Here is a 20,092-nt window from a genome sequence, read left to right as displayed (position 1 = left end):
TGAAATATCCTTGGGAATAAAGCTACAATTCTTGGGGTTCGACTCTAGCGTCTGAGCAGACAAAGGACAATGGGCCTCTTCCAAGCTTACGGATTCCCCAAGACTGACGATGATGACGAGCTTCAGTAACAGCAACGGCTCTTTAACGTTTATATTGATTCTGAATTTCGACGCCACTATTACGAAGAACAGAATTCTTCTAGAACAATAGTGAAAGATTGCCTTATCATATTACTTTCCCTATATCGTATGTACTAAATGACAGTTTGAGAGATCCTCTCAAAGACTACCTGACACAATCAGTTCTTTGAAATGACGACACTACCAGAGCATCTTTCTGTTCAGCATCGAGCTCTGTGGTACCAAATCAAGCACCTGATTCAAGTCCGCCTTCATCGCCTGGGTCTTGATCTGTCCTGCCAGATCTGTTGAAGTTACACGCATGAACATAGCCGGCTCTTTTGGCATGACATCCATAAAACTCTCCTGGTACACTGACGCCAACACCTCCACGCTCGCGCGACCATCTTTTACAGAACGGTCCCAAATCCGGAAAATTCTCCCCATGACACTTCCAAGTTCAAGTTCGAGGGTATAGATTTGTTTGTTTTGCAAAGCCCCTATTGCAAGTTGCACAGGCTCCTGCCAAAACCGCCCAAGATTCAGCGCTTTCAATTTCGGCAATCCACGAGCTGCCTCGAGGCTTCTCAAAAAAGGTTCATCTTGGTCGTTCGAGTCTTCTGCCCACAGTCGATTGCTGATATTGATTGCAGGGAAATCCATCCATAGTTGCTCGAGGTTCTGACATTGCTTGCAGATCTCCACGATCTGACCTGCGCTGGAATGGACCCCAGGCGGTCCTCCAAAGGTTACCCGAAGAACACGCAAGGTTTTGCTGTGGGCAGGGAGGATTGGAACTATGTCTGAGTAAGTAGCGGCACCTCGGCTTGTTATCTCGAGACTCTCCAAGCCTGAAATCTTGCCTAATAAGTTGATCAAGCCTTGAGGGGCAGTCGGGCCTCCTGTACTAATTTCTTCGTCTTGGTCCCGGCCAAATTGCACAGTAACGTGTTTTAACTTGCGAGGTAGCGTCGCAGGAGCTGTCAAAGCATCGAGAAAGCGGAGCATACGATGGCAGTCTAGCACTGTTAAACTCTGCAGATTGGCGAAGTCGAAGCGACGCATATTTGAAGCAAGTTCTCCAAGGTCTAGGCCTGCCAAAAGAAGACGCTTAAGTGGTGTCGGATGTTGTGAAGGGGTTTGCAAACGCAAGTCTTCGAGACTGGAGCGTACCACCCGTTCATTGACCTGGATGGCCCCGGGCTGAAAGACGTCAGGTGGTATCTGGACTTTACCCATAAGACGAAGGGTTTCGAGCTTGCGGACTCTTCCAATCACGATTCGAAAAGTGTCGACTGAAGAAACTGAACAGACTGATATATCTCGAGCCACATCCTCTGCGGTAAAGATGTTGGGTTTCCTCGCCAAATAAGTCGCCGTATCTGAAGTCTCGAGCTCGTGTTCCGGAATATCTTCCCAATCAGCTTGAGACTCATCCTCACTAGATTCATCCAGATCGACATCCATGCCAACATAAAGAGGCTGGTCGTCGTCTTTGCTCGGAACATTGGGAATAGTAATGTTATAGATCCTAGTCTGGCGCTCATGGAGTTTCAACCACAAGAACCCCGGCATCTCCCACCGTGAAGGCGAAACGAAGGTTCGTAGCTGATCAGCCGGAAGCACATCGATCATTTTGCTGACAAAAAGCTCGGCCTTGTCAGTGTGCTCCAAATTAGGAACAAGAACAAGCTTTCTACCCTCTTTGTACGGCATAACATTGAGAATTTGACGACTGCGAGTGAATTGGAAGTTTCGGACGCTCTCGACACCACCATCGATCTCGGGCTCCATGCGGCCGAACTCGAATTTTAAGTGGCGAATGAACTTCAAGCCCGGGTGCGAAGGGTCGAGAAGTGCATCCAGATATGATTGTTTCGTGCCATCGAGCAGTAAGTCAACGTTTTCGTAGAGCTTGGGTAGAGAAAGGTCCTGTAGACGCTTATTGGTGGAAGAAAGGGCGAGCAGGTCGGATTTGTGGTTGATCTATGCAGTGTTAGACTTGTGATACTAGAGACAGGGAGATGAGGACTTACGTATTTGAGAAACTCAAGGCATACGTCTAGGGGTAGGCTAGAGAGGCGATCGTTTATTTTGGAAGCCATGTTGTACAAGATCACTAGACGGTGGAAGTCAAGAGAAGGATTAGTGGTCAAGCACAGATTGATTTGAGTAGCGAGATTGAGTTGGTATGTCTTTGCTATCAAGTCAACTCAAGAGACAAGACCAAGTGGAAAGAACAGCTTATTTGATGGACAGCCGCAGTATTTAAAACCCATTGTCGCTCCAGACAATTCAGCATATTTCCTTTATACCTTTATCCCACTCATAACAATCTCCCCAATTTTTTCCTCCTAACCAAAAGCACCTTCATGCTTTAAGCATACAAACATTCTTTATACTACACCCATTCTACCCTCCCACATTGAGCGGCAATCACAACAATGCCCACTCCCCTCCCTTCCCCTCCCCTTCCCTCCCCCCCCCCTCTCTTTCCCACGCAAATCCTTACGCTCAAACAAAACCCCCTCCTCTTGGTACCCCCTCTTGCTCTAACCATACAAATCCCTAAACCGACGCACAGCCTCATCGACATCATTCCTCCTCCGTCTCCTCGGCGGCGTCATCATCTCCACGAACGCGATTGCGCTCTGTAAATCTCTCGCCCCCGCCCCCATCCCCATTCCCACCGAAGAGCGTTCCTGTTCCTGCTGGTGTTCTTCCTCTGCTTTTTCCCCCACTGTGGTGTCATCCACGTGCGTGCGATTCGTTGATGGATTCGGGGATGCTGCTTCCGCGGTCTGGTGGTCTGCTGGAACTGCTTCTTTTGCTGCACAGGGGTGAGGGTGGGGTTGGGGGCGGTCGTGCTGTGTCCTTGTGCCCTTTTCGTTTTTATTTATGCCAATCTTCTTTCGGTTGCGCTCTTGGAGGTGATCGAGGAATGTGTAGCGTACGATCAGTACTAAAAGGGCGATGTCAATGATCCAGCTGAGAATCGACACCCTCACTGAGCCAACCTCTGCCTTCTCCTGCATCAACTTCATATTTGGCGCTTTCAATGGCCTTCGGAGCATGACCCAGTTGATTACTGACCACCACCACCCCATCCCCCCCATCCACCCCTTCCCCCTTTCTCCCGCTTCTTCTTCAACATCACACGCGGCACATCCAACTCCCTCCGATCAGTCATAACCCACTCCAGCAACTCCGCTCCCCTCAATCTCACAACCCCCTCCCTCTCCCCCTCTTCTTCAAGAACATCATCAACGTTAATATACATTGCTTCCCGCAACCACGCCTCATCAAACCCCAACGACGCCTCAGACGCGAAATGACCACACACACACCTCCCACACGCGTCATTGCCTGCAGGGTGGTGAGCGCACTGCGCCGCCAACTGGATGTATGACGAGAGCGATATACTTTCGATCAGCGCGCAGGACGTGATGTCTTGCCATGTGAAGGGGCAGAGGATTTTGTCCGCGTTGGATGGAGGTTCGGCTGCCGCTTGGGGCGGTGGGGGAAGGGAGGATGTGAGGGCTGAGGCGACGGTTGCGATTTGGGGGAGTAGCATGGTTGGATTGGGTTGGGTTGGGTGTTGGAGGGTGGTGGGTGGGTTGGAGGGTTGGAGGGAGGATGAGGGACGGAGGGAGGATGAGGGACGGAGATTTTTGTTATGAGATGGGTTCATAGTGGGTGGGGGTGGGTGGCGGCGGGGATTTTTATACTGTGTTATTTACACCTGGGTCTCGTGAGTGGGGTTTGTTCAGGTGTTTGGTGGGAGGCGCGAACAAAGGATTGTTGTGACACTCAGGCGGGCGGGCATGCGTGGTGTGTTGTGGGGATTGTTGCTTGCCGGCACGATGCATATGATTGAAGAAATAGCCGCTTGGTACGATGGTGTGTTGGTGATGTAGGGCAGCGTATCTTTTTTAGATGATTTGAATTTCTCGCTATACACGTAGTAATACGCCATATACAGCAAGCACATTAGGGCATGGAGTCATGTCTGTTGAACGAAATCTAGATTCTATCAATACAATGCTCAACCGCGTCTACGTCTAGCGTTCTTCCTTCCCTGCTCGTCATAGAAAGTAGAGTAACGGTCCGGTAGCTCTTCGCACATGACGCATTGTGGATCTGATGCGAGGCTCATGATCGAATCATCGGAGCACTTGCCGCATTTCCAGTATAGGATAGAGTTTTTATAATGTCGATATTCACTCAAAATTGATGCAAGATCATGCTTTTTGGAACTTTTACGTGATATATTCTCATTGATAGACTGAGCTCCTGGGTCCGAGTCCAGAGCCCATGGCTCGTTTAAACGGCTGTGTGATGACGAAGAACGAGGAGCGATTATAAATTGGTATGAAGTTGGAAGTCGTGGCTCTATTGATAGGTTGGGTGATAATGAACTGTATCTGGGATCCTCCAGATTGTACAGAGCGTATATTCTCATGATGGCGTTCACGGCGATTATGAAACAAACCACACTTGTCACTGTAATCACTCCGAGGAATAGGACATGAGAAGTAAGTAGCCTCTGCTCAACTTTAATTTGGGCATATGACCTGTCGAGCCCATTGGCCTCGTAGCCATGTCGCAATGTAGAACCATCTCTCCTAGGTGGCGGACCCAAAGATGATCTCGAAACTTCGTCACATTCAAGACTAGACGGTGTCTTGGAATCCTAGGCTTGGTGAGTCCAGCTATTCAGGAACTCGAATATTGCACGAACCTTTTTGGCTTGGCACAGCTCGACATAGTCCTTCCACGCTTCCCACTCTGCAATCTGGTTTGCGTGGTAGGATAGCTTCCACTGGACATATGCATAACGCAGTCCTATGATCCCTATCACTAGGGCCACTATGATCGTACCCATCGCTGTGACATATTCCCGGCGGCGGTGAGCGACACGGTCGTTGCAAAGGTCAGGTCTGCAATTGAGACCGCACATCCAGCTTGGCCATCTTAGGGTAGGGACAAAGTTCGTAGATAATGTGCACCATTTGGTCCGCCGATCCGTGTTGTCTGGTGGATCGCTCTGTGGTGATGAGACGACATCAATTTCCCCACTATCTGTGGTATGGGTGCCATCGGGAGGTTGCTGCCATCTGCCATCCACCCGGACGTCGAGCTCAATAGGAGAAGACGCTCGACTCATCGGGAGTACATAAAAACATTCATACTAAATGGAGATGACTGAATACTGCCTCAGGTGTGCGTGCTTAGATAGCCAGCTCTCTAATACTTCAGTGGACGTCAGCTCGAGCCTTGTGATACCTCAATTGGGTTAAAGCGAGAATGGACGCCGCTGACCTCAACGTGCATGACTAGCTTGAGACGTCGAGCCCAAGGCAGAATTATATGAGCGAGTGGATTAGGATGATAAAAATTTACAGAAACAAGCTCTTTGCACTGGATTGCCTATTTGGTGTTTTCTGAGATTCACTTCTGAATACCGACTCATCTTACGGACTACATCGAGGTCTTTTGAACATCACCTTCGCGGCGATTGAGGCTTCGTCCGACAGGAGCTCCATTGAATTATCTAGACAATCAACTTCTCTCCGTCATTAATTCTGGTCAAAATTCAAGTGCATGCATGCTTTGTCCCCTTCCTGCTCGAATTGTGCGATGTCTTCAGCCAGACTTTGATCCCCAAACATGTCGCCTGGACGTTGATGCAGAAAAATTTGCATGATGCCAATTTCGCGCATTGTATGATGTGTTTGTTGTCTGCATCGTGCATGTGTCACAAAGGATCTAGTGCTTCTGCTGAGTTTCCCTCATCAGAGGCACAGTCTTGGGCTTGCGTAAGATATCGGCCATCAACTCCATGTAATCATTGTCATTCTTCATATCATAATACTTGCTGATGTGGAGATCCAGTCTAGCATCTTCATATGGTGTTTCGAGCTGCTGCTTTGATAAGCGTCCTTTCCCCCAGCGCAAGTTGAACAGAATGTAGGCGAATGAGAATTTGGCGTCAATGATGCGCACCCTTGTACCACTAATCGAGACAAGCCGAATCTAGATCCTTTCATGTCAGAACTTCTTTCAACATCCCCTTGATCATTGGCCTACCGGAAGATATTCAAAGAAAGGCGGCTTCTCATTGAAAACTCTCGTCTGGTTACTCTTAGGAGATCGAATCTTGGAAATGTCTCGAGAGATAAGGGGAGAGTACCTTCTCCCCAAATCGCCGATCAGGTTAAGTTCGATTGAGCACAAGGAGTCAGTCCCGGATTCAGGTGACTGGATTTGCTGCGGATGTGTGGCAATGATCACGACATGTGGGTTCGGCGGAAGCGGATAACGCATGATCTCAGGAACCTCCGTAAACACCACATTGAAGGTGACGGGTACACCACTTGCGAACATCAGCGTTTCCATCGTCCAAGGCAGGTTCAGTCGCTTACCCTCGCAGGAATCTTGCCCTTATATTCGCGTGATCCGGATCATACTTATACCAATCTTGGTTGAGCCAAAATATGATTATCCGTCTGATTATACCAGCACGACTGATGTCATAAAGGAACCTGTTTCTTTCTTTATCATCTTTTTCTTCATCATCTTTTTCTTCATCCGGTTCACGATCATCATCACTATTACCATAGTAATGTGCAATAACCTTGCTAGGGAAGTCATAACTCTCGTTTGTTGACAGCGGCTCTGCTGGCTCCCATGACTCTCGAGAAATGTCTATCGTTGTACAGCTGCCATTTGCTAGTATTTGTCCGTAAGTGTCGAGATCGATCGCCGTAGACATTGCATGGTCTTCGTCCTTGAGCGCCCGGAGCATGAATTTGTTGAGCTTGACTACATCTCTTTCAAGAGTTGACCACTCGTTCTTGAGCGCAAGGGAGTTCGCTTGGAACGATTGCATGTTTTGCAGCCAGAGATGCCTTCGTGTTGGCACTAGTTTTGAGCATTCGGATGCCTCTCTAAAAGAAGGGTATCATGTTTAGCGATGATCGTGACCTGAACTTTTAAGGTGGTCGATTCTGTGAAGGGAACAGCCGAAATTGACCATGACACTTGTAGCATTCCTTTGTTTACGGTGCGAAATAGGCTTAGTGTTAAAGCTATTCCTAAACCGGCGATCTTGTGATCTTTTCCCCTCGAAGTAGATCGATGAATACTTACAGAGACGAGGTAATTACAAGTCGTATTCAAATATTGTAAGCGTCTGTGGCATCTTCGTTCAATTTTCGGGTATGAGAGACATACAATGAAGCATTCCCAGCCACGTTCTTAGAGCCTGCCTGCGCAAGGAAGAATTATGGCAAAATTTCCAGCTTTGTTCACAATGGCTCAAAGCAACCGGAAACGGTCGCGCTTGAGATCATGGAGGGTTTATTTGAAAGTACAGAGCTCAGCACAACGCCTATTTCGTCCACACTTGATTTTCATTTTGGCAATTGTACGTCTCTGACGTCGAAGTACCCAAAGGTTCTGTTCAAGGTGTATACTTGGCCTGATCTACGACAAACAGATTGAGAACTATCTAAATGATGCGCTCAGTCGCTATCCCGGTTTCCTCCATAGCTCGAAATGCCACTGAATGGCACAATAAAATCCTGGCAGATCCATCTGAACCAGTCTTCCGAATGAATGGGCAGATGAAATTGCATCCCGGTAGCTCTTTTTCAGATCAAAACGTCCTATCAACCAGAGTCATCTACAATAGATATCCTCAAAAAGGGGAACTTGAGAGCCAACATGGAGACTTGATTCAAACTACAACCACACAGCTAGTCAGCAGCAAGCTGACAAAGGATTTTGGCATCCTTGAAGACGCAGTCTCGCGATCTGAATATTTCGAGAGTCCCACAAAAGAACTCATGAAAACAGCAGGCCAATGGGTGCCCGCGATAGAGTGCATGCATTTGATCGTCACAAGGGCTACGGAGGAGGAGACAAGCTTCGTAAAGCCGTCTGAGAACCGCCCAGTTACGCGATCCCAATCGCGACTCATGCCTGCAAAGGATACCGCCATCGACAACCAGGTCGAGGAAGACGTTGATTCAACTGGCCAAGACTTATCGATACTAACGATCATCTCAGATGAAAGTGACCAGGAAGAACAGTCCTTCATCCAATCGACATCTCATCGGCAGGAAGTTGAAAAAGAGAAGATGGATGAATTCGTTTCCGGTGACGAACAAACCGTGAATGCAGTCCTGATATTACTGATCATGCCCCTAGCTAGCATCGACGGCGTCTACGGACGCGTCAGATTTGACCGCCGACAATATCGTGTCATCAATGAGAAAGAATGCATATTCTCAGCCAAAGTCGACGGTATTGTACTCGGTCAGTTCCAGGGAAAGCCGGAATATCTACGTACAGTCACTTTCTTCGAAGCCAAACGGGCACTCTCAAGATCAGATGACGCAACGTATAGGCGCCAGATTTGTGCTGAAATGGCTGCAATCATTCATAATGAGGATGACCTAGGTTTGGTGACAGCTCCTGAAAGTCGGTTTGATGACGATGCCGACGAAGCAGGGAGTGCGAAAGAGGCTCGAACGCCTTACGTCAGTTGTAAAGATGGTACGAGGTAAGATTTGCGTCGGCTTTAGTGGTCTGAAATATGGATGCTGATGTATTCAAAGGAAACGCTGGATGGTATGCATGTGGGGCTACGAAGGCTTCATTGTGATAGCGACGTACGGAGAAGGGTACGTTAAATTTTTGCGGAACATTTCGTCGCCCGAAGAGGACAATTTCCTTGAGATGCAAGAATACGGTCCTTTCGACCTCAGAGATTGGGTGGTGGGATTGAGACCATTTCTGACTTCCATCGCGGTCTTATTACATGAACCTTCAAGACCTTGAGACTCGACGAGCAGACTCCTGATTGCGCCCGCGCAAGAAGATGGCGTCCAATGGATGTGTCCAAACATGACCAGTCTGTTATTTATCTACCCTTATCTCTCCACTCTTCGCGCATCCAAAAAGCCACTTCTACCTCCAACGCAACGCACATTAGACACATTTTACCGTCTCCAAGCCCCTCTGCTCCACCATTTCCCATTCCCCCAGCTCCCCATCCTTCCAACCATCGCCCTTCTGAGCCAAGGACGCTCACTCCCACAATCGCCTCGCCCACTCGACTCCAGCCACCTCACCCACCATTCCCACCTACAACACCTCAACCCATCACCTTTCTTCCCACTTATTGGCGCAGTCACACCAGCTCTTGCCCCTCAATCCAGCCCTAACTCAACGCTAACCCTCTATCACTCATCAAATGCAGAGATGAAAATCATAGCTGTTCCACTCCGATGTCAGGAGAAAAAGAAGGCAACAACGCGAAAGAAACGGTGGGGCTAGAAAGTATGGGAAAAAGAACCTAGCTGCGGAGGGTTCAGGAAGGAAGGGTCTAGAGGGAGCAACCCGTATAAAGACGCAAAGAATGATGGATGCAGAGACTGTTGCAGCCATTTGGATATCTCCTGGGCATGTGATAAGATCTTGGGGGTGCTGAGGGGAGGGTATGGTGGGCTGTTTGGGGTACGTACCGGGATGTGCAGAGGTGGAAATGGGTACTTGGCGCATTGTGTGTGGCTTTCTGAATGTCGTGCTGTCGTTTAGCGCGTCTGGGAATTCGCTGCCGGTAGGATGGTGTATATTCATCTAGAGGAGGAAAGCTTTTGGAGGAGGCGGCGGATTGCAGCCATGGTGACAAGCAGGGCTGCAAATATGTCTTGGGGGCGTATCTCAAGTTCTTAGAAATGCTGAGAATAGAATTTAGCGGGATAGCTTTAGAAGGTGAAGAGGTGCAAGAGGCAGAGAAACGTAATTGGCCTGTTGGGCGTCGATGTAGGCATGTCGGGCCCGTGTGTGACGAGGTGGACAAGTCTTTGCGCGCTGGATCGTCTGGGTCGGGGCAGGGAGCGCGACGCACGTAATATGGTAGCGGTGATCGCGTGAGGGATACATAGCAACGCGGTCAATATACGGGATCCGATTCGGATGGCAGCAGCCTACGAAGGTTGGTGGGTGAGGTGGTTCGCCGATCTGCGCCACTGGGCGGACGATGGCGGTCGCAAAGGGGGTAGGTAGTAATCAAGGCAGCATACGTAGAGCAAAGAGACTCAAGAGGATGATTAATGAATGATGTTGTTGTGTTTTAGGCTTGCTGCTGCTCGCCATTTTGTGGTCTAGAATACTATGCATGTCATGTTCCCTGTTTTTGTGGTTGCCTCTATCTTGTGCCCTGCCTTTCACGGGCGGCTTTGCACTTATTGGTGGTTATCTGATGTTATTGTAAGTGATGCATCTGGCTATTGCTGCCTTTCGTATCCATGTCTCGTCATATTCTCGTCGTTCGTCGTCTCGTCGAACCCAAAACCGGGCTGTCTTCTATGACTTCTGATTTCTTGGCGTCTTTGGTGTCGATGGTGGCTTTGAGGCCTTGGATCCCTTACTTGGCGTGTTGGTGGTCTGTTTGCTCTTCTCTGTCGCTGTCGCCTTTGCCTCAAGGTCGCGGCAGCGCTTCTTGTGCCCATTGTCTGCCTCACTCACACCCCAGTCCATGATGTTGTGTCCATGTCGGCGAAACTCTTTGAGCTTGTGCTTTTCATCCATATTAAAGGTTCCTAATTTATTCATGTGGAAAATTAGGCGGCCAGTTGCCGGCTTCTCAATCCAATGCACATAGAATCTTGCGATGTCGACATCCCAGGCGCAAGAGAAGACAAATGATTTCAGTGCACCAACTTTGTGTTCTTCGCCTGCGAGTCGCTCTAGTTCCAATTGCGCATTCTCCATAGCTGTACCATCCCGTAATGCCTGGATTGCAGCCCATGCGAAAGATTCCTCAGCGCCTTTATTCTCAATCACCATAAAAGGGTGGTCGATACCTCTGCAGATATTCATAAGTAATTCGACTTGCTTGGTGGGCAACGACGTCATATTGATAGGCTTCCTTGGCTCCAGACCAAAGGTGAAATCTGGTTTGGGATCTTTGATCCCAAGTGAACTGTCATAGTCTGGGTTTTTGGGGAGGCAGCCGGTGACCCATTTTGTTTCTGGCACCATCTTGAGGCCATCATCCTTGAACCAAGCAGCAATATACTTGATCTCATCCTCTGCATTGCGTTTCGTTGTCGGAACGCTCCGATGTGCCGGCAGGTACTGTTCCAATTTTGACTTGGTCCAGACTTGATTCTCGGGTTTGGGATAATCTTCCTCCATGTCCATGATGAGCTGTTTCGCAGACTGGTCTTTCATCTCAGAATGTCGATCAGCATCGTAGACTTTCTTTATCTCATCTCTTAATGCGGGAAATTGGTCGAGAGTTTCGGCGCTCTGATGCAGAATCATGCGATGGCACTCAAGGGACCTGGTGACATTCTCGATGTTCTCTGTCTTGCTCGACATAGACGCACCACTCGTGTAAGTTTCGCCGTCCTGACCCGACATTTTTGTCTGGTGTTTTCGCAAAGCACGTTTCGTCAATGGAATATCACCTCGTAACCTCTTCGTACTCTCCAATCCCTCACCTTCACGCCTGCGCTTCCTCGAATTCGTAGGTGATGTATGCAGAAGACTGTGCGACGACCTTGAAAATGAGTCCGAGCGGCGTGGCGAAACAGCTGCTGCCTTGGGCGGTGACGGTGAAGAGTGAATTGCTTTATCGGAATGAATCTGCGAAAGCCATTCGGCGACGCTGCGTGAAGACATTTGCGGTGAAGAAACGCGATGAATAATTTACTACGAATGCATGTGGGTGGCAATTGAACTTTTGCGATGAAAGCAGGCGCACATGGACTAGGAGGGGTGGAGGGGTGGTGGGGTGGTGGGGCGCGAGTGAGGGCATACACAAACATCGGGGCAGGGTTGTTCCGACCGGGCGGAATAGGCCGGCGCTAAGACTAGATCGAGAGTTTGTTGCCCCTTTTTTTGAAGTGCCAAGAGTCGCGATTCGCATTTGGGAAGCAGATCGTTACGATGCCAGCCACGATGCAGTCTTTGCGGGATACCTCGTCAGTATTATTTGAATTGATCAGATTCTCTTGTTGAGCCGTGTTTTGTCCTTGGTATAATCAAAATTGAGAATGCTTTTTAAGCATTGGTACCGATCTGCCTAGTATCATCCAAATTGTATGGCGACGATAGCATTTGGTAGCAGTGCAGTAGCTTTCCTGGGTCAGATCAACTTCTTTCGCGATGTTAGAAGGGTAGAGTCTAATTTGTTCGGGGTTAAAGAAAACTTTGTAGTCTTGTGCGTGAACTCTGCAACAGGAAGAGTTCTTAGACCACACTCGAATCTCTGGCTGAAGTTTCTCGGAGCACAGATACGCCACATCAAGACCCTCAGGACTCATATGTTCGCGAAGTTCGTTGGATTTCTTTATGCTCTGAACGTCAGGGTGTGATATGCCGCTGGGAGATCTTGGCGGACGGCGTACGGCTGCTGAATGTAGGTTGGGGCAGGCAAATATGGCGCTAGAGTCTGAAATTGCTCTTTTGAACATGAGGGAGGGCGCGTCTAGCTTGGGTTTCATGTGTTAGAAGCCAGAAACGGGCTCAGTCAGAGGTAAAAAGTGGTGGGAACTTGCTTTGCAAGATTTCCGAGCCACTGCTTTAAGGCGACGGACAGGTATTTGGTCCTGATCTGGTAGGTTTTCGATCTTGAAGAAGGCAAAACATTGAATCTGCAGAGACCCACTTTGCCGGTAGCAGACTTGAGAGCATGGTTGTCTACCCGGATGCGGATATCTTTGGTGGTGCAAGAGGCGTGAAGCCCAGACGTAGAGCTCTCTTTCGTCGCCCGCTATTTTGAGAGCTTGGAGTTTTGCCTACATTTATGTATTCCGAAAGAAATTAAGGAATCTATTTGTTTTGCAAGCTCTTGCTCCACCAACCATATATCTGCAAAACGGCATTTCCGGCTTGATTCCCATATACTCAGAGAAACAAAGGCATGGTCTGATTGTGTCAGGCTCCATTATCTCAGCGCTATGCTTATGGTTGCTCTCTTTCTATCTTAATGAATGTTCCTCACTGCCCTCCCTATCCTCTTGCATAGAAAGACGTAGTACTTCCTACCTATTTCGCTCCGTGAGACTTAGTATTGTCCCTCATCCTTCCCTTCGCTGGCACCTGAGATCGGTCCAATGTCAGATCGATGTCGAATTCCTTTGGTTTCAAGTGTCCACGGCCATGATCGCCAACCATTCTATCGATGGTTGCAAGGACTTTTCCTGGTGAGATTCGGTCTTCGGGTTCCCATTCCGTCATGGACTTTATGCTGTACAGCAAGGCCTTGTCTGCAATGCTCCCAAGCGCGATTGATCCCAGGAAATATTGTAACCGCTCGTACACGTCAGGATCCACGCGCTTTGCTTCTCCATGGTCAGCAAATTCAGCCCATCGAAAACGTCTACCGATCAATATTCCGTAGAATGAAAGACCCATGGCCCACGTATCCACCGATCGATCATAAATCCAGACCTCAAGATCTTCCAACTTCTGCTTCTCGACTTCGAGAATCTCCGGCGCATTGTAGGCCAATGTGCCGATTGGAGTCTCTTGACAAGTCTCGTGGTCGATGATCGCTTGATCAAGATCTATTATGACGCCTCTCGGGTTGTTGATTGTAGTCACTGCCAGGTTTCCCGGTTTGATGTCACGATGCATGACTTCGCGCCCTTCGTGCAACCAGTCAAGACCACTCAGAAAGTCTTTCACCAGAGAGAGTTTGGCATCCGAATCAAGATCATACTCTCCGATCACATCAGCGAGGGAGAAAGATGCTAGGGGAGCGTGGACGTGAAAGACTTGGGTCAATTGGGAGGCTGGACCTGGAATCGGAACGGTTTGTACCAGTTCGAGAACGTTTTCCTGAAATAGATTGAACATATTAGTGAAAGGTCATCAGCGCTATCTGCATGGCAAAAGTAAAGGTAAATGCAATGAGACAAGGCTTACATGTTTGCCAATATATTCCATCAAGCTTTCATGATCTTTGACCTCCGCTTTGGTGTCGTAGGCTGTCATTTTGATTGCAAAGGTGTCGCCCTGATCATCCCATGCGGCGAATATTTTGCCATAAGTTCCCCTCGCAAAATCCTTTTGGGCGGCGCGGTATTGACCAATTCTCCTGGTAGCTACGACAGAACCGGGGGTCATGTGGCGATTGATCACCGCGCCCTTGCCTGCTTGCTCTTTTAAGGTGAACTCAAGATAGCCTTGGAATCGGGGTTGTGACGTCAGCTCCTGGAATTCGAAGGTGTATGCGAAATCGTTGATAACAATTGTGTCCTTGTACTTGAGAGCATGAGTCATCCCTGGGGTAAGTATTTTACCATTCTGACTCGCCAAAATCACAGGATGCTTCGCAACGATGACGAAGCGACCGCTATCAGGAGCAAGCTTCAGAGCAAAGTGCCGGGCTTCCATACCCATGTCTCGATATTTTGGCCCTGGGGGTGTTAGTAGGACGTCGACGTCGGCAATGGGGCCTCCGGATCCCATTATCCATCCCTCTTTTGGATTCTTTGGTGCTGCACCCATGGTAAAAACGTACCCTCCCGCCCAGCGCACCCGGTTCTCCTCTCTTCGGGGCGAAGCTGCAATTGATTGATTGGCTGCTGCATTGTGTCCGCGGTTGTCTTTGGTGACTGCCATCATGTAGCTTTGCGCATGATGAAAAGCCTTGTCCTGTAAAGCTGCCCTCAACGCTCTGTCGAACGCTTCGTGCGATGCTGCATTTCTTGGTATTATCTTAAGGAATACCTGGTCTTGGTCAAAGGCAGCCATCCGGCGTAAGAAAAGCTCGGTGGGAGACGAGAGTGAGAGTTCTTGCAACGCTGGTGTGAGTGACATGTTGGCAATGCTATTCGTGATGAATGATGAATTGGGTTTTTTTCGACAGAGTAATGGATCTTAGTAGGGTGTGTCTAAGGAGGGTTTGCTCGAAGTGTCACCTTTCCGAGTGGCACAGATGCAATCTTGAGGACGCAAAGCGCCAAGGTAGCACAACAGAAGGCAGGAATAGGTAATTTGCGTTATGTATCACCAGTTTGCAAGACACGAAAGTAATTCCGTGGATGCAAAGGGTGAGAAGTATCACAAAAGAAGGCAGACGCAGTATGTGGAGTAACACAGAAGAGGCAGACGCAGTAAGTGGATTGGATCCGCGATGGTTTGACACGTTCGTATTGTAGTACAAGGAGGTAGGTGCATTACGTGAACTCGACTCGCAGCGGTTTGGTACACTCACGCTGGGGTACAAAGGGGCAGGCGCAATACCTGGACTTGACTTGCACTGCGTCAACGATTCACGCTGTGATACAACAAAGCCTGATTGTATTGCATGGCTATAGTGTTGTACCGCCATATCGATAGGCAATCTGTACATTTGGGTCGATTGCATGATTCACGCATCGCTAAAGACGGCAGTCACACAGAAATAGGATATCACAATAGGAGACAATAGCTGCTCATGTGTCACAACAGATCACCGTACCGAAGCTAATTCGTAAATAGTTAGCGTCGTTTCGCCGAGGCAAAACCGTCCGTGTCGTGCGAACTTGATTCTTTCGTTTGACAACCACCAATATCGGCGTGTCAACAGATATCGATATGGAGACAGTGGTCGAGACAGAGCCACCCAGTCTAATAGATGAGCTGCTCAGGGAGCAACGCGAGAGGCATGCGAAAAAGCGAGAGAAGAATGAAGAAATTGCGCTTGAGCAAGGCTTTGCGTCCTACAGGGCATACGTGCAACACAAAGGTCAGCGAGCACGGGATGAACGAAAAGATTTGGAGAAAAGGCTAGAAGTAGAAGCGGCATCTCGAGGTATAACAGTTAACCAGCTCAAGCGGGAGAAATGTGGAACCAAGAACTACGGTCGACCCGTCGACATTACCTCAGTCCTCGATCGCGACCTCCTCGGACTTCCGCCCGGTAAGGCACTCTTTCTCTCACTTTGAAATGACACTGACCGAGATGTAGTTGCGCGACCGTTCAATGTTGAAACCCTTGAAGATTATCACTCACGCGACTTGCGAGGATACATCGAACTTTCCGGCTTCCTACATCGTGTTGAGCTGGATAACATATGCATAGAAGACAATTTGGAATCTCATAGGCTGAATGAAACTATGCTACAAAAACGATGGGAAGACCTTTCTAATGGGCCAATATCGATCATGCCGCCGTGGACAGAGAATGACGCGGTAATGCAGAAAATCATCAAAGTGGACTGGGAACGCAAACTCGCCGAAATTCCAGATTATAGCCTGGATCATGCCATGATTGAGCAAATGTATACTCCAGAGCTCACCGAATCTGTTTGGAGTCCGATAAGTCATGGCGACGACTCAGAGATAGAATATCCTTCGCCGACTGTCAACGTCAAGAAGCGACGAAGATCTTCACGCGAGATAGGTACCTCGTCGTCATTGCGAACAGTATCTGGGCCTCTTCATACCTCAAGGCCAACACATGACACGTCAAAGATGGAACGATCGAGATCGTGCCCGCCGCCGCCAAGGATGTCATCCACAATGGAGGAGATTGTTGAGAGCGGCGTTCCGGAGCCCAATACGGAAGTGAGCCAGAGTTATGGCACCGCTCATTCCTCTCCCGCGCATTTTCAGGTCGATACGCCTGCTGCTGATTCTTTTCCGGCAGGAAGTCATGACCTGGGCGAGAATACATTTGAGCCACTGGCGATGCCTGGAGCTTTCATCATTTCAACTCCCCGTGCCTTACAGTTGTACCAAACGGGTGGCCAACGCACAGATAATGGAGAAGATATCGGCGCAGCTCTGAAAGCTACCATGAGCAGTATGGCGGCGTATGCTGCAGCTCCACTTGGGCGGTTATGGTCCTCATTTCCGAATATTTGGCCGAACAACATAGACATTGGATCGAAACCCAAAGCAAGACATGTCCCAGGAGAGTGGTCAGACGACTGACTGAACATGATGCATAGCGTTCTACACACATATTTCATTCAGTCAGGATGGTAAATCAGAGAGAGAACACGACTGAATGGTGAAGAGTAATGGCAGGAAACGAGTCTGGCGCGGCAGGAAGGATGCGTGCCTTTCAACAATCATGCATTTGATCATTTTCAGCTGGGTGTGAACAATGGCAACAGGCTTGACTCAAACGCCTACCCAGGCGATTTCTATTGGTAAGATTGTGATACTTTACTCGCATTTCGATCGCTCTCAAAGGCGCGCTGAACGAATTCGATCAAGTCTTAATCACTTTATTCCAATCCATGCAGATTCAAGGTATTGTACCTCCTTGATTCATGTTCGAGATCGCATGAACATTTCCGTCGCTTGCCATTGCCAAAACGGAAGGAGCAGAGTTGACCGGCTGCTCGCATTCACGGCAAGGTGCATTTGGTCGTTTGCTTTTTCCCAACCACTCCCCCACCTTCGAACATCATCTCTCTCGAACCCCTCGATATCAATATCTGACCTTGCGCTTCCAGATCGCATTGTTGCAGCTTTTCAATGCGGCTTCGTGCTCGTACTACCCTTGGCAGAGATACAATGACGCAGACTGTACGACATCGAAAGCCACAGCGAGAAAGCAATCGCAATGCACGACCGCGTAGGACAAGAGTTCCAACAACGAGGGCGCTTGAGAGCGAGTCATACGAAGTATGTGATTGCCTTGTACCCCCTACGCTAAGACTTCAATTCCGTCATTCTGATGATTTCAGAAGCAACACTGGTATCGCAGTCCCAGAGGCAAGGGTGGCAGAGCTTTGCTAAAAGAAGCCGACAAGCAAGCTATGCCACCACATGCAGTAAATGCATCGCTCCCCCCCCTCCCCTTTCAGCACATCTGAATGACTTGTCTCCAGTACAGTTCAAACCATCGATCTTCGCAACAAGCGCAGCCCTCCATGACAACCCCCCGCAACAGCCCCAAGGCTTCACCACCGCAACCAAAACCTCGTACGACGATGAACCCACCTCTACCAACCACACCTCCTCCCCTCCCCTCGCCCCTGCCTCCTCCACTCTCTCCCCCGCGCAATCATCGCCTACGTCAACAGAGCCAGATCCTTCCGACGCCAAGCTGGCCGAAGTCACTATCATCACGACCCTCTGCTGGCTCGAGGCCATCGGCACCATGGCGCCCCTCGGGAGGGGGAAAATGAATCGGAAGATGGAGGGGAGAGGGGTGAGAGGAGTGAGGGTTTTGTGAGTGATCGGAAGGGTAGAGCTGGGGGTGTCCAGAGATATGTGGCTCGAATGTGGGTATCTTGGAGGACTCTGCATGAACCTGGAGTCGAGGTATGGCCATGTCTGCGTGTGTGCAAACAGCTTCAATTATTTTCCAAGAAAGCTATGAGCTCATTGTTGTCTGCTGTCTCTTGCTTTGTTCTCGGCGCTGTGCTACAACTTCATCGCCGCAAGCGTCCATCCATCCATGCAGACTCCATTGTCCCTTCCTCCGTCCCCATTCCCCCTTCAACGCATTGTTCCACAAAATAGGTCCCGATCAGATGCGTTCATACCTCTGACCTTCACCACATCCTCGTCACTATAATCCCCCTCCCTCTTTCCTAGTGAATACCCTCCATAGCTCCGTCACGATGTCTCACAGAACTCTTTGCGTGAATAGACCCACTGCTTCACTACTCTTGCTTTTTGAAGTCCATGTCTCACTCGAGTGTATTGTTTGCAGTTATGTGAAGCTCATGGTGAGGAAGACTGGTGAGGCGGGGGGAGGTTTGGTGATGAGGGTTGGTGAGGGTGCCGTGCACGATGAATGCATCCAGTCATTCATCCGTGTGCGAAGGTTTCTCGTAGTTTCACTGCGGTGGCTGGGTATTTAAGGTCGCTCATTTCTCTGGTGTTCTTGCTCTTCTTCTTCTTTCTTTACTGCTGTTGTGGATGTGTAAATATGGGTCCGGGGCTTGATTGCGGAGACTTCTTCTTCTCCTGCTCTTCCTCTTCTCCTCCTTCTTCTTTTTTTCTCTCATCCTCATCTTCGTCTTCCTCCTCCACCTCTTTTTCTTCCTTTTGCTTGTCCTTCTTCTCCTTGTTCTTGTTGTATTCTTTGTTGAGGACTCGTACAAAGAAGCCCAACTCGCCCGCGGACACAGTAGTGCAGCCTCACGATGAGTAGAGATCTGTTGTCACTGACTAGTTAGTACGGTAAAAGTCCAATGGTCAACCGATGGACAAGACTAGGAACGTCAGTCCAGTCAACAAGAACAAGCAGACCCAAGAGAAACCTACAAAGCAAGAACTGCGCGTCACTGTTGACGCAGCTTTCTGCCACCCGTACGGAATTTAACATACCAGACACAGGTAGCCGTTGCTTTCGGAAATTTGACAGCTGATACGCGAGAAGTAGCCTCTCGCCGAGAAGCACTCCCAGCGATGGGACCTACTGACCCTGGTCCTTCTGCCAGCCGAACCATTCAACGTACCAGAGGACGCCCTCACGTACATCAGATCCTACATGGATGGAGTCCCTTCTCGGCGGTACTAGCAGGATACTCAGCCGGGAGCCTGACACGATACACAGTCCATTCCGACCCCGACTTAAGCGTCTCAGCCGCGTCCTCCGCTGAGCCGCTGGACGCTAAACAAGACTTATCACCATGGAACTACTCAGGAAGCTTTCGAGTCCTGCAGGTCCGTCGTCCACAGCGTGTTTTCCGGGAGATGCTCTCTTGACCGTCAACGGACAGTGTAAGACGCGTTCGAGCTATATCATGGTCCTTCAGTGACTGGTGCTGTTGTCTGAACCATGCGCGTGAGGTCTCCAGCAAATGAAAGAAGGGCTGCGCTAATTTCAGCAGGGTCATTCAACAAGTCATACTGGTGCCTGATTCATGCCAGTACGATATCCAGAGAACAGACAGAGACCTACGTGACGGTCAGCGAGGTCATCGAGCGCTTCGATCCCTTCGTCGATTGAAGAGGGTCGACGACCAGATAAGACGCAGGTAGCCCTACTTCT

At 49.3% G+C, this 20,092-nt stretch overlaps 7 protein-coding genes across 7 annotated transcripts; 2 read left to right on the top strand and 5 right to left on the bottom strand.

The window, feature by feature from the left end:
- Positions 1-321: 321 nt before the first annotated feature.
- Positions 322-2,225, bottom strand: KY384_005076 (uncharacterized protein; the record flags this gene model as incomplete). The annotated part of the gene is made up of 2 exons (XM_044813578.1): positions 322-2,106; positions 2,157-2,225. The coding sequence occupies 2 exons, from the start codon at positions 2,223-2,225 to the stop codon at positions 322-324; spliced, it is 1,854 nt and encodes a 617-aa protein (XP_044669856.1).
- Positions 2,226-5,889: 3,664 nt separating this feature from the next.
- KY384_005075 (uncharacterized protein) lies at positions 5,890-6,895 on the bottom strand (the record flags this gene model as incomplete). Its single annotated transcript, XM_044813577.1, has 3 exons — positions 5,890-6,156; positions 6,211-6,496; positions 6,546-6,895. 3 exons carry the CDS (start codon positions 6,893-6,895, stop codon positions 5,890-5,892), a joined length of 903 nt encoding a protein of 300 aa, XP_044669855.1.
- Positions 6,896-7,637: 742 nt separating this feature from the next.
- Positions 7,638-8,693, top strand: KY384_005074 (uncharacterized protein; the record flags this gene model as incomplete). Its single annotated transcript, XM_044813576.1, has 1 exon — positions 7,638-8,693. One exon carries the CDS (start codon positions 7,638-7,640, stop codon positions 8,691-8,693), a length of 1,056 nt encoding a protein of 351 aa, XP_044669854.1.
- Positions 8,694-10,497: 1,804 nt separating this feature from the next.
- Positions 10,498-11,559, bottom strand: KY384_005073 (uncharacterized protein; the record flags this gene model as incomplete). The annotated part of the gene is made up of 1 exon (XM_044813575.1): positions 10,498-11,559. The coding sequence occupies one exon, from the start codon at positions 11,557-11,559 to the stop codon at positions 10,498-10,500; it is 1,062 nt and encodes a 353-aa protein (XP_044669853.1).
- A 1,629-nt stretch (positions 11,560-13,188) lies between these two features.
- On the bottom strand, positions 13,189-14,967 carry KY384_005072 (uncharacterized protein; the record flags this gene model as incomplete). The annotated part of the gene is made up of 2 exons (XM_044813574.1): positions 13,189-13,983; positions 14,071-14,967. 2 exons carry the CDS (start codon positions 14,965-14,967, stop codon positions 13,189-13,191), a joined length of 1,692 nt encoding a protein of 563 aa, XP_044669852.1.
- Positions 14,968-15,726: 759 nt separating this feature from the next.
- On the top strand, positions 15,727-17,067 carry KY384_005071 (uncharacterized protein; the record flags this gene model as incomplete). The annotated part of the gene is made up of 2 exons (XM_044813573.1): positions 15,727-16,051; positions 16,094-17,067. The coding sequence occupies 2 exons, from the start codon at positions 15,727-15,729 to the stop codon at positions 17,065-17,067; spliced, it is 1,299 nt and encodes a 432-aa protein (XP_044669851.1).
- A 1,932-nt stretch (positions 17,068-18,999) lies between these two features.
- KY384_005070 (uncharacterized protein) lies at positions 19,000-19,547 on the bottom strand (the record flags this gene model as incomplete). Its single annotated transcript, XM_044813572.1, has 2 exons — positions 19,000-19,235; positions 19,391-19,547. The coding sequence occupies 2 exons, from the start codon at positions 19,545-19,547 to the stop codon at positions 19,000-19,002; spliced, it is 393 nt and encodes a 130-aa protein (XP_044669850.1).
- Positions 19,548-20,092: the final 545 nt, after the last annotated feature.

Source organism: Bacidia gigantensis (assembly GCF_019456465.1).
Source record: "Bacidia gigantensis strain McMullin 20006 chromosome Unknown contig_244, whole genome shotgun sequence".
Taxonomy (NCBI): Eukaryota; Fungi; Ascomycota; class Lecanoromycetes; order Lecanorales; family Ramalinaceae; genus Bacidia; species Bacidia gigantensis.
This window is presented reverse-complemented; position numbering and strand designations above follow the sequence as displayed.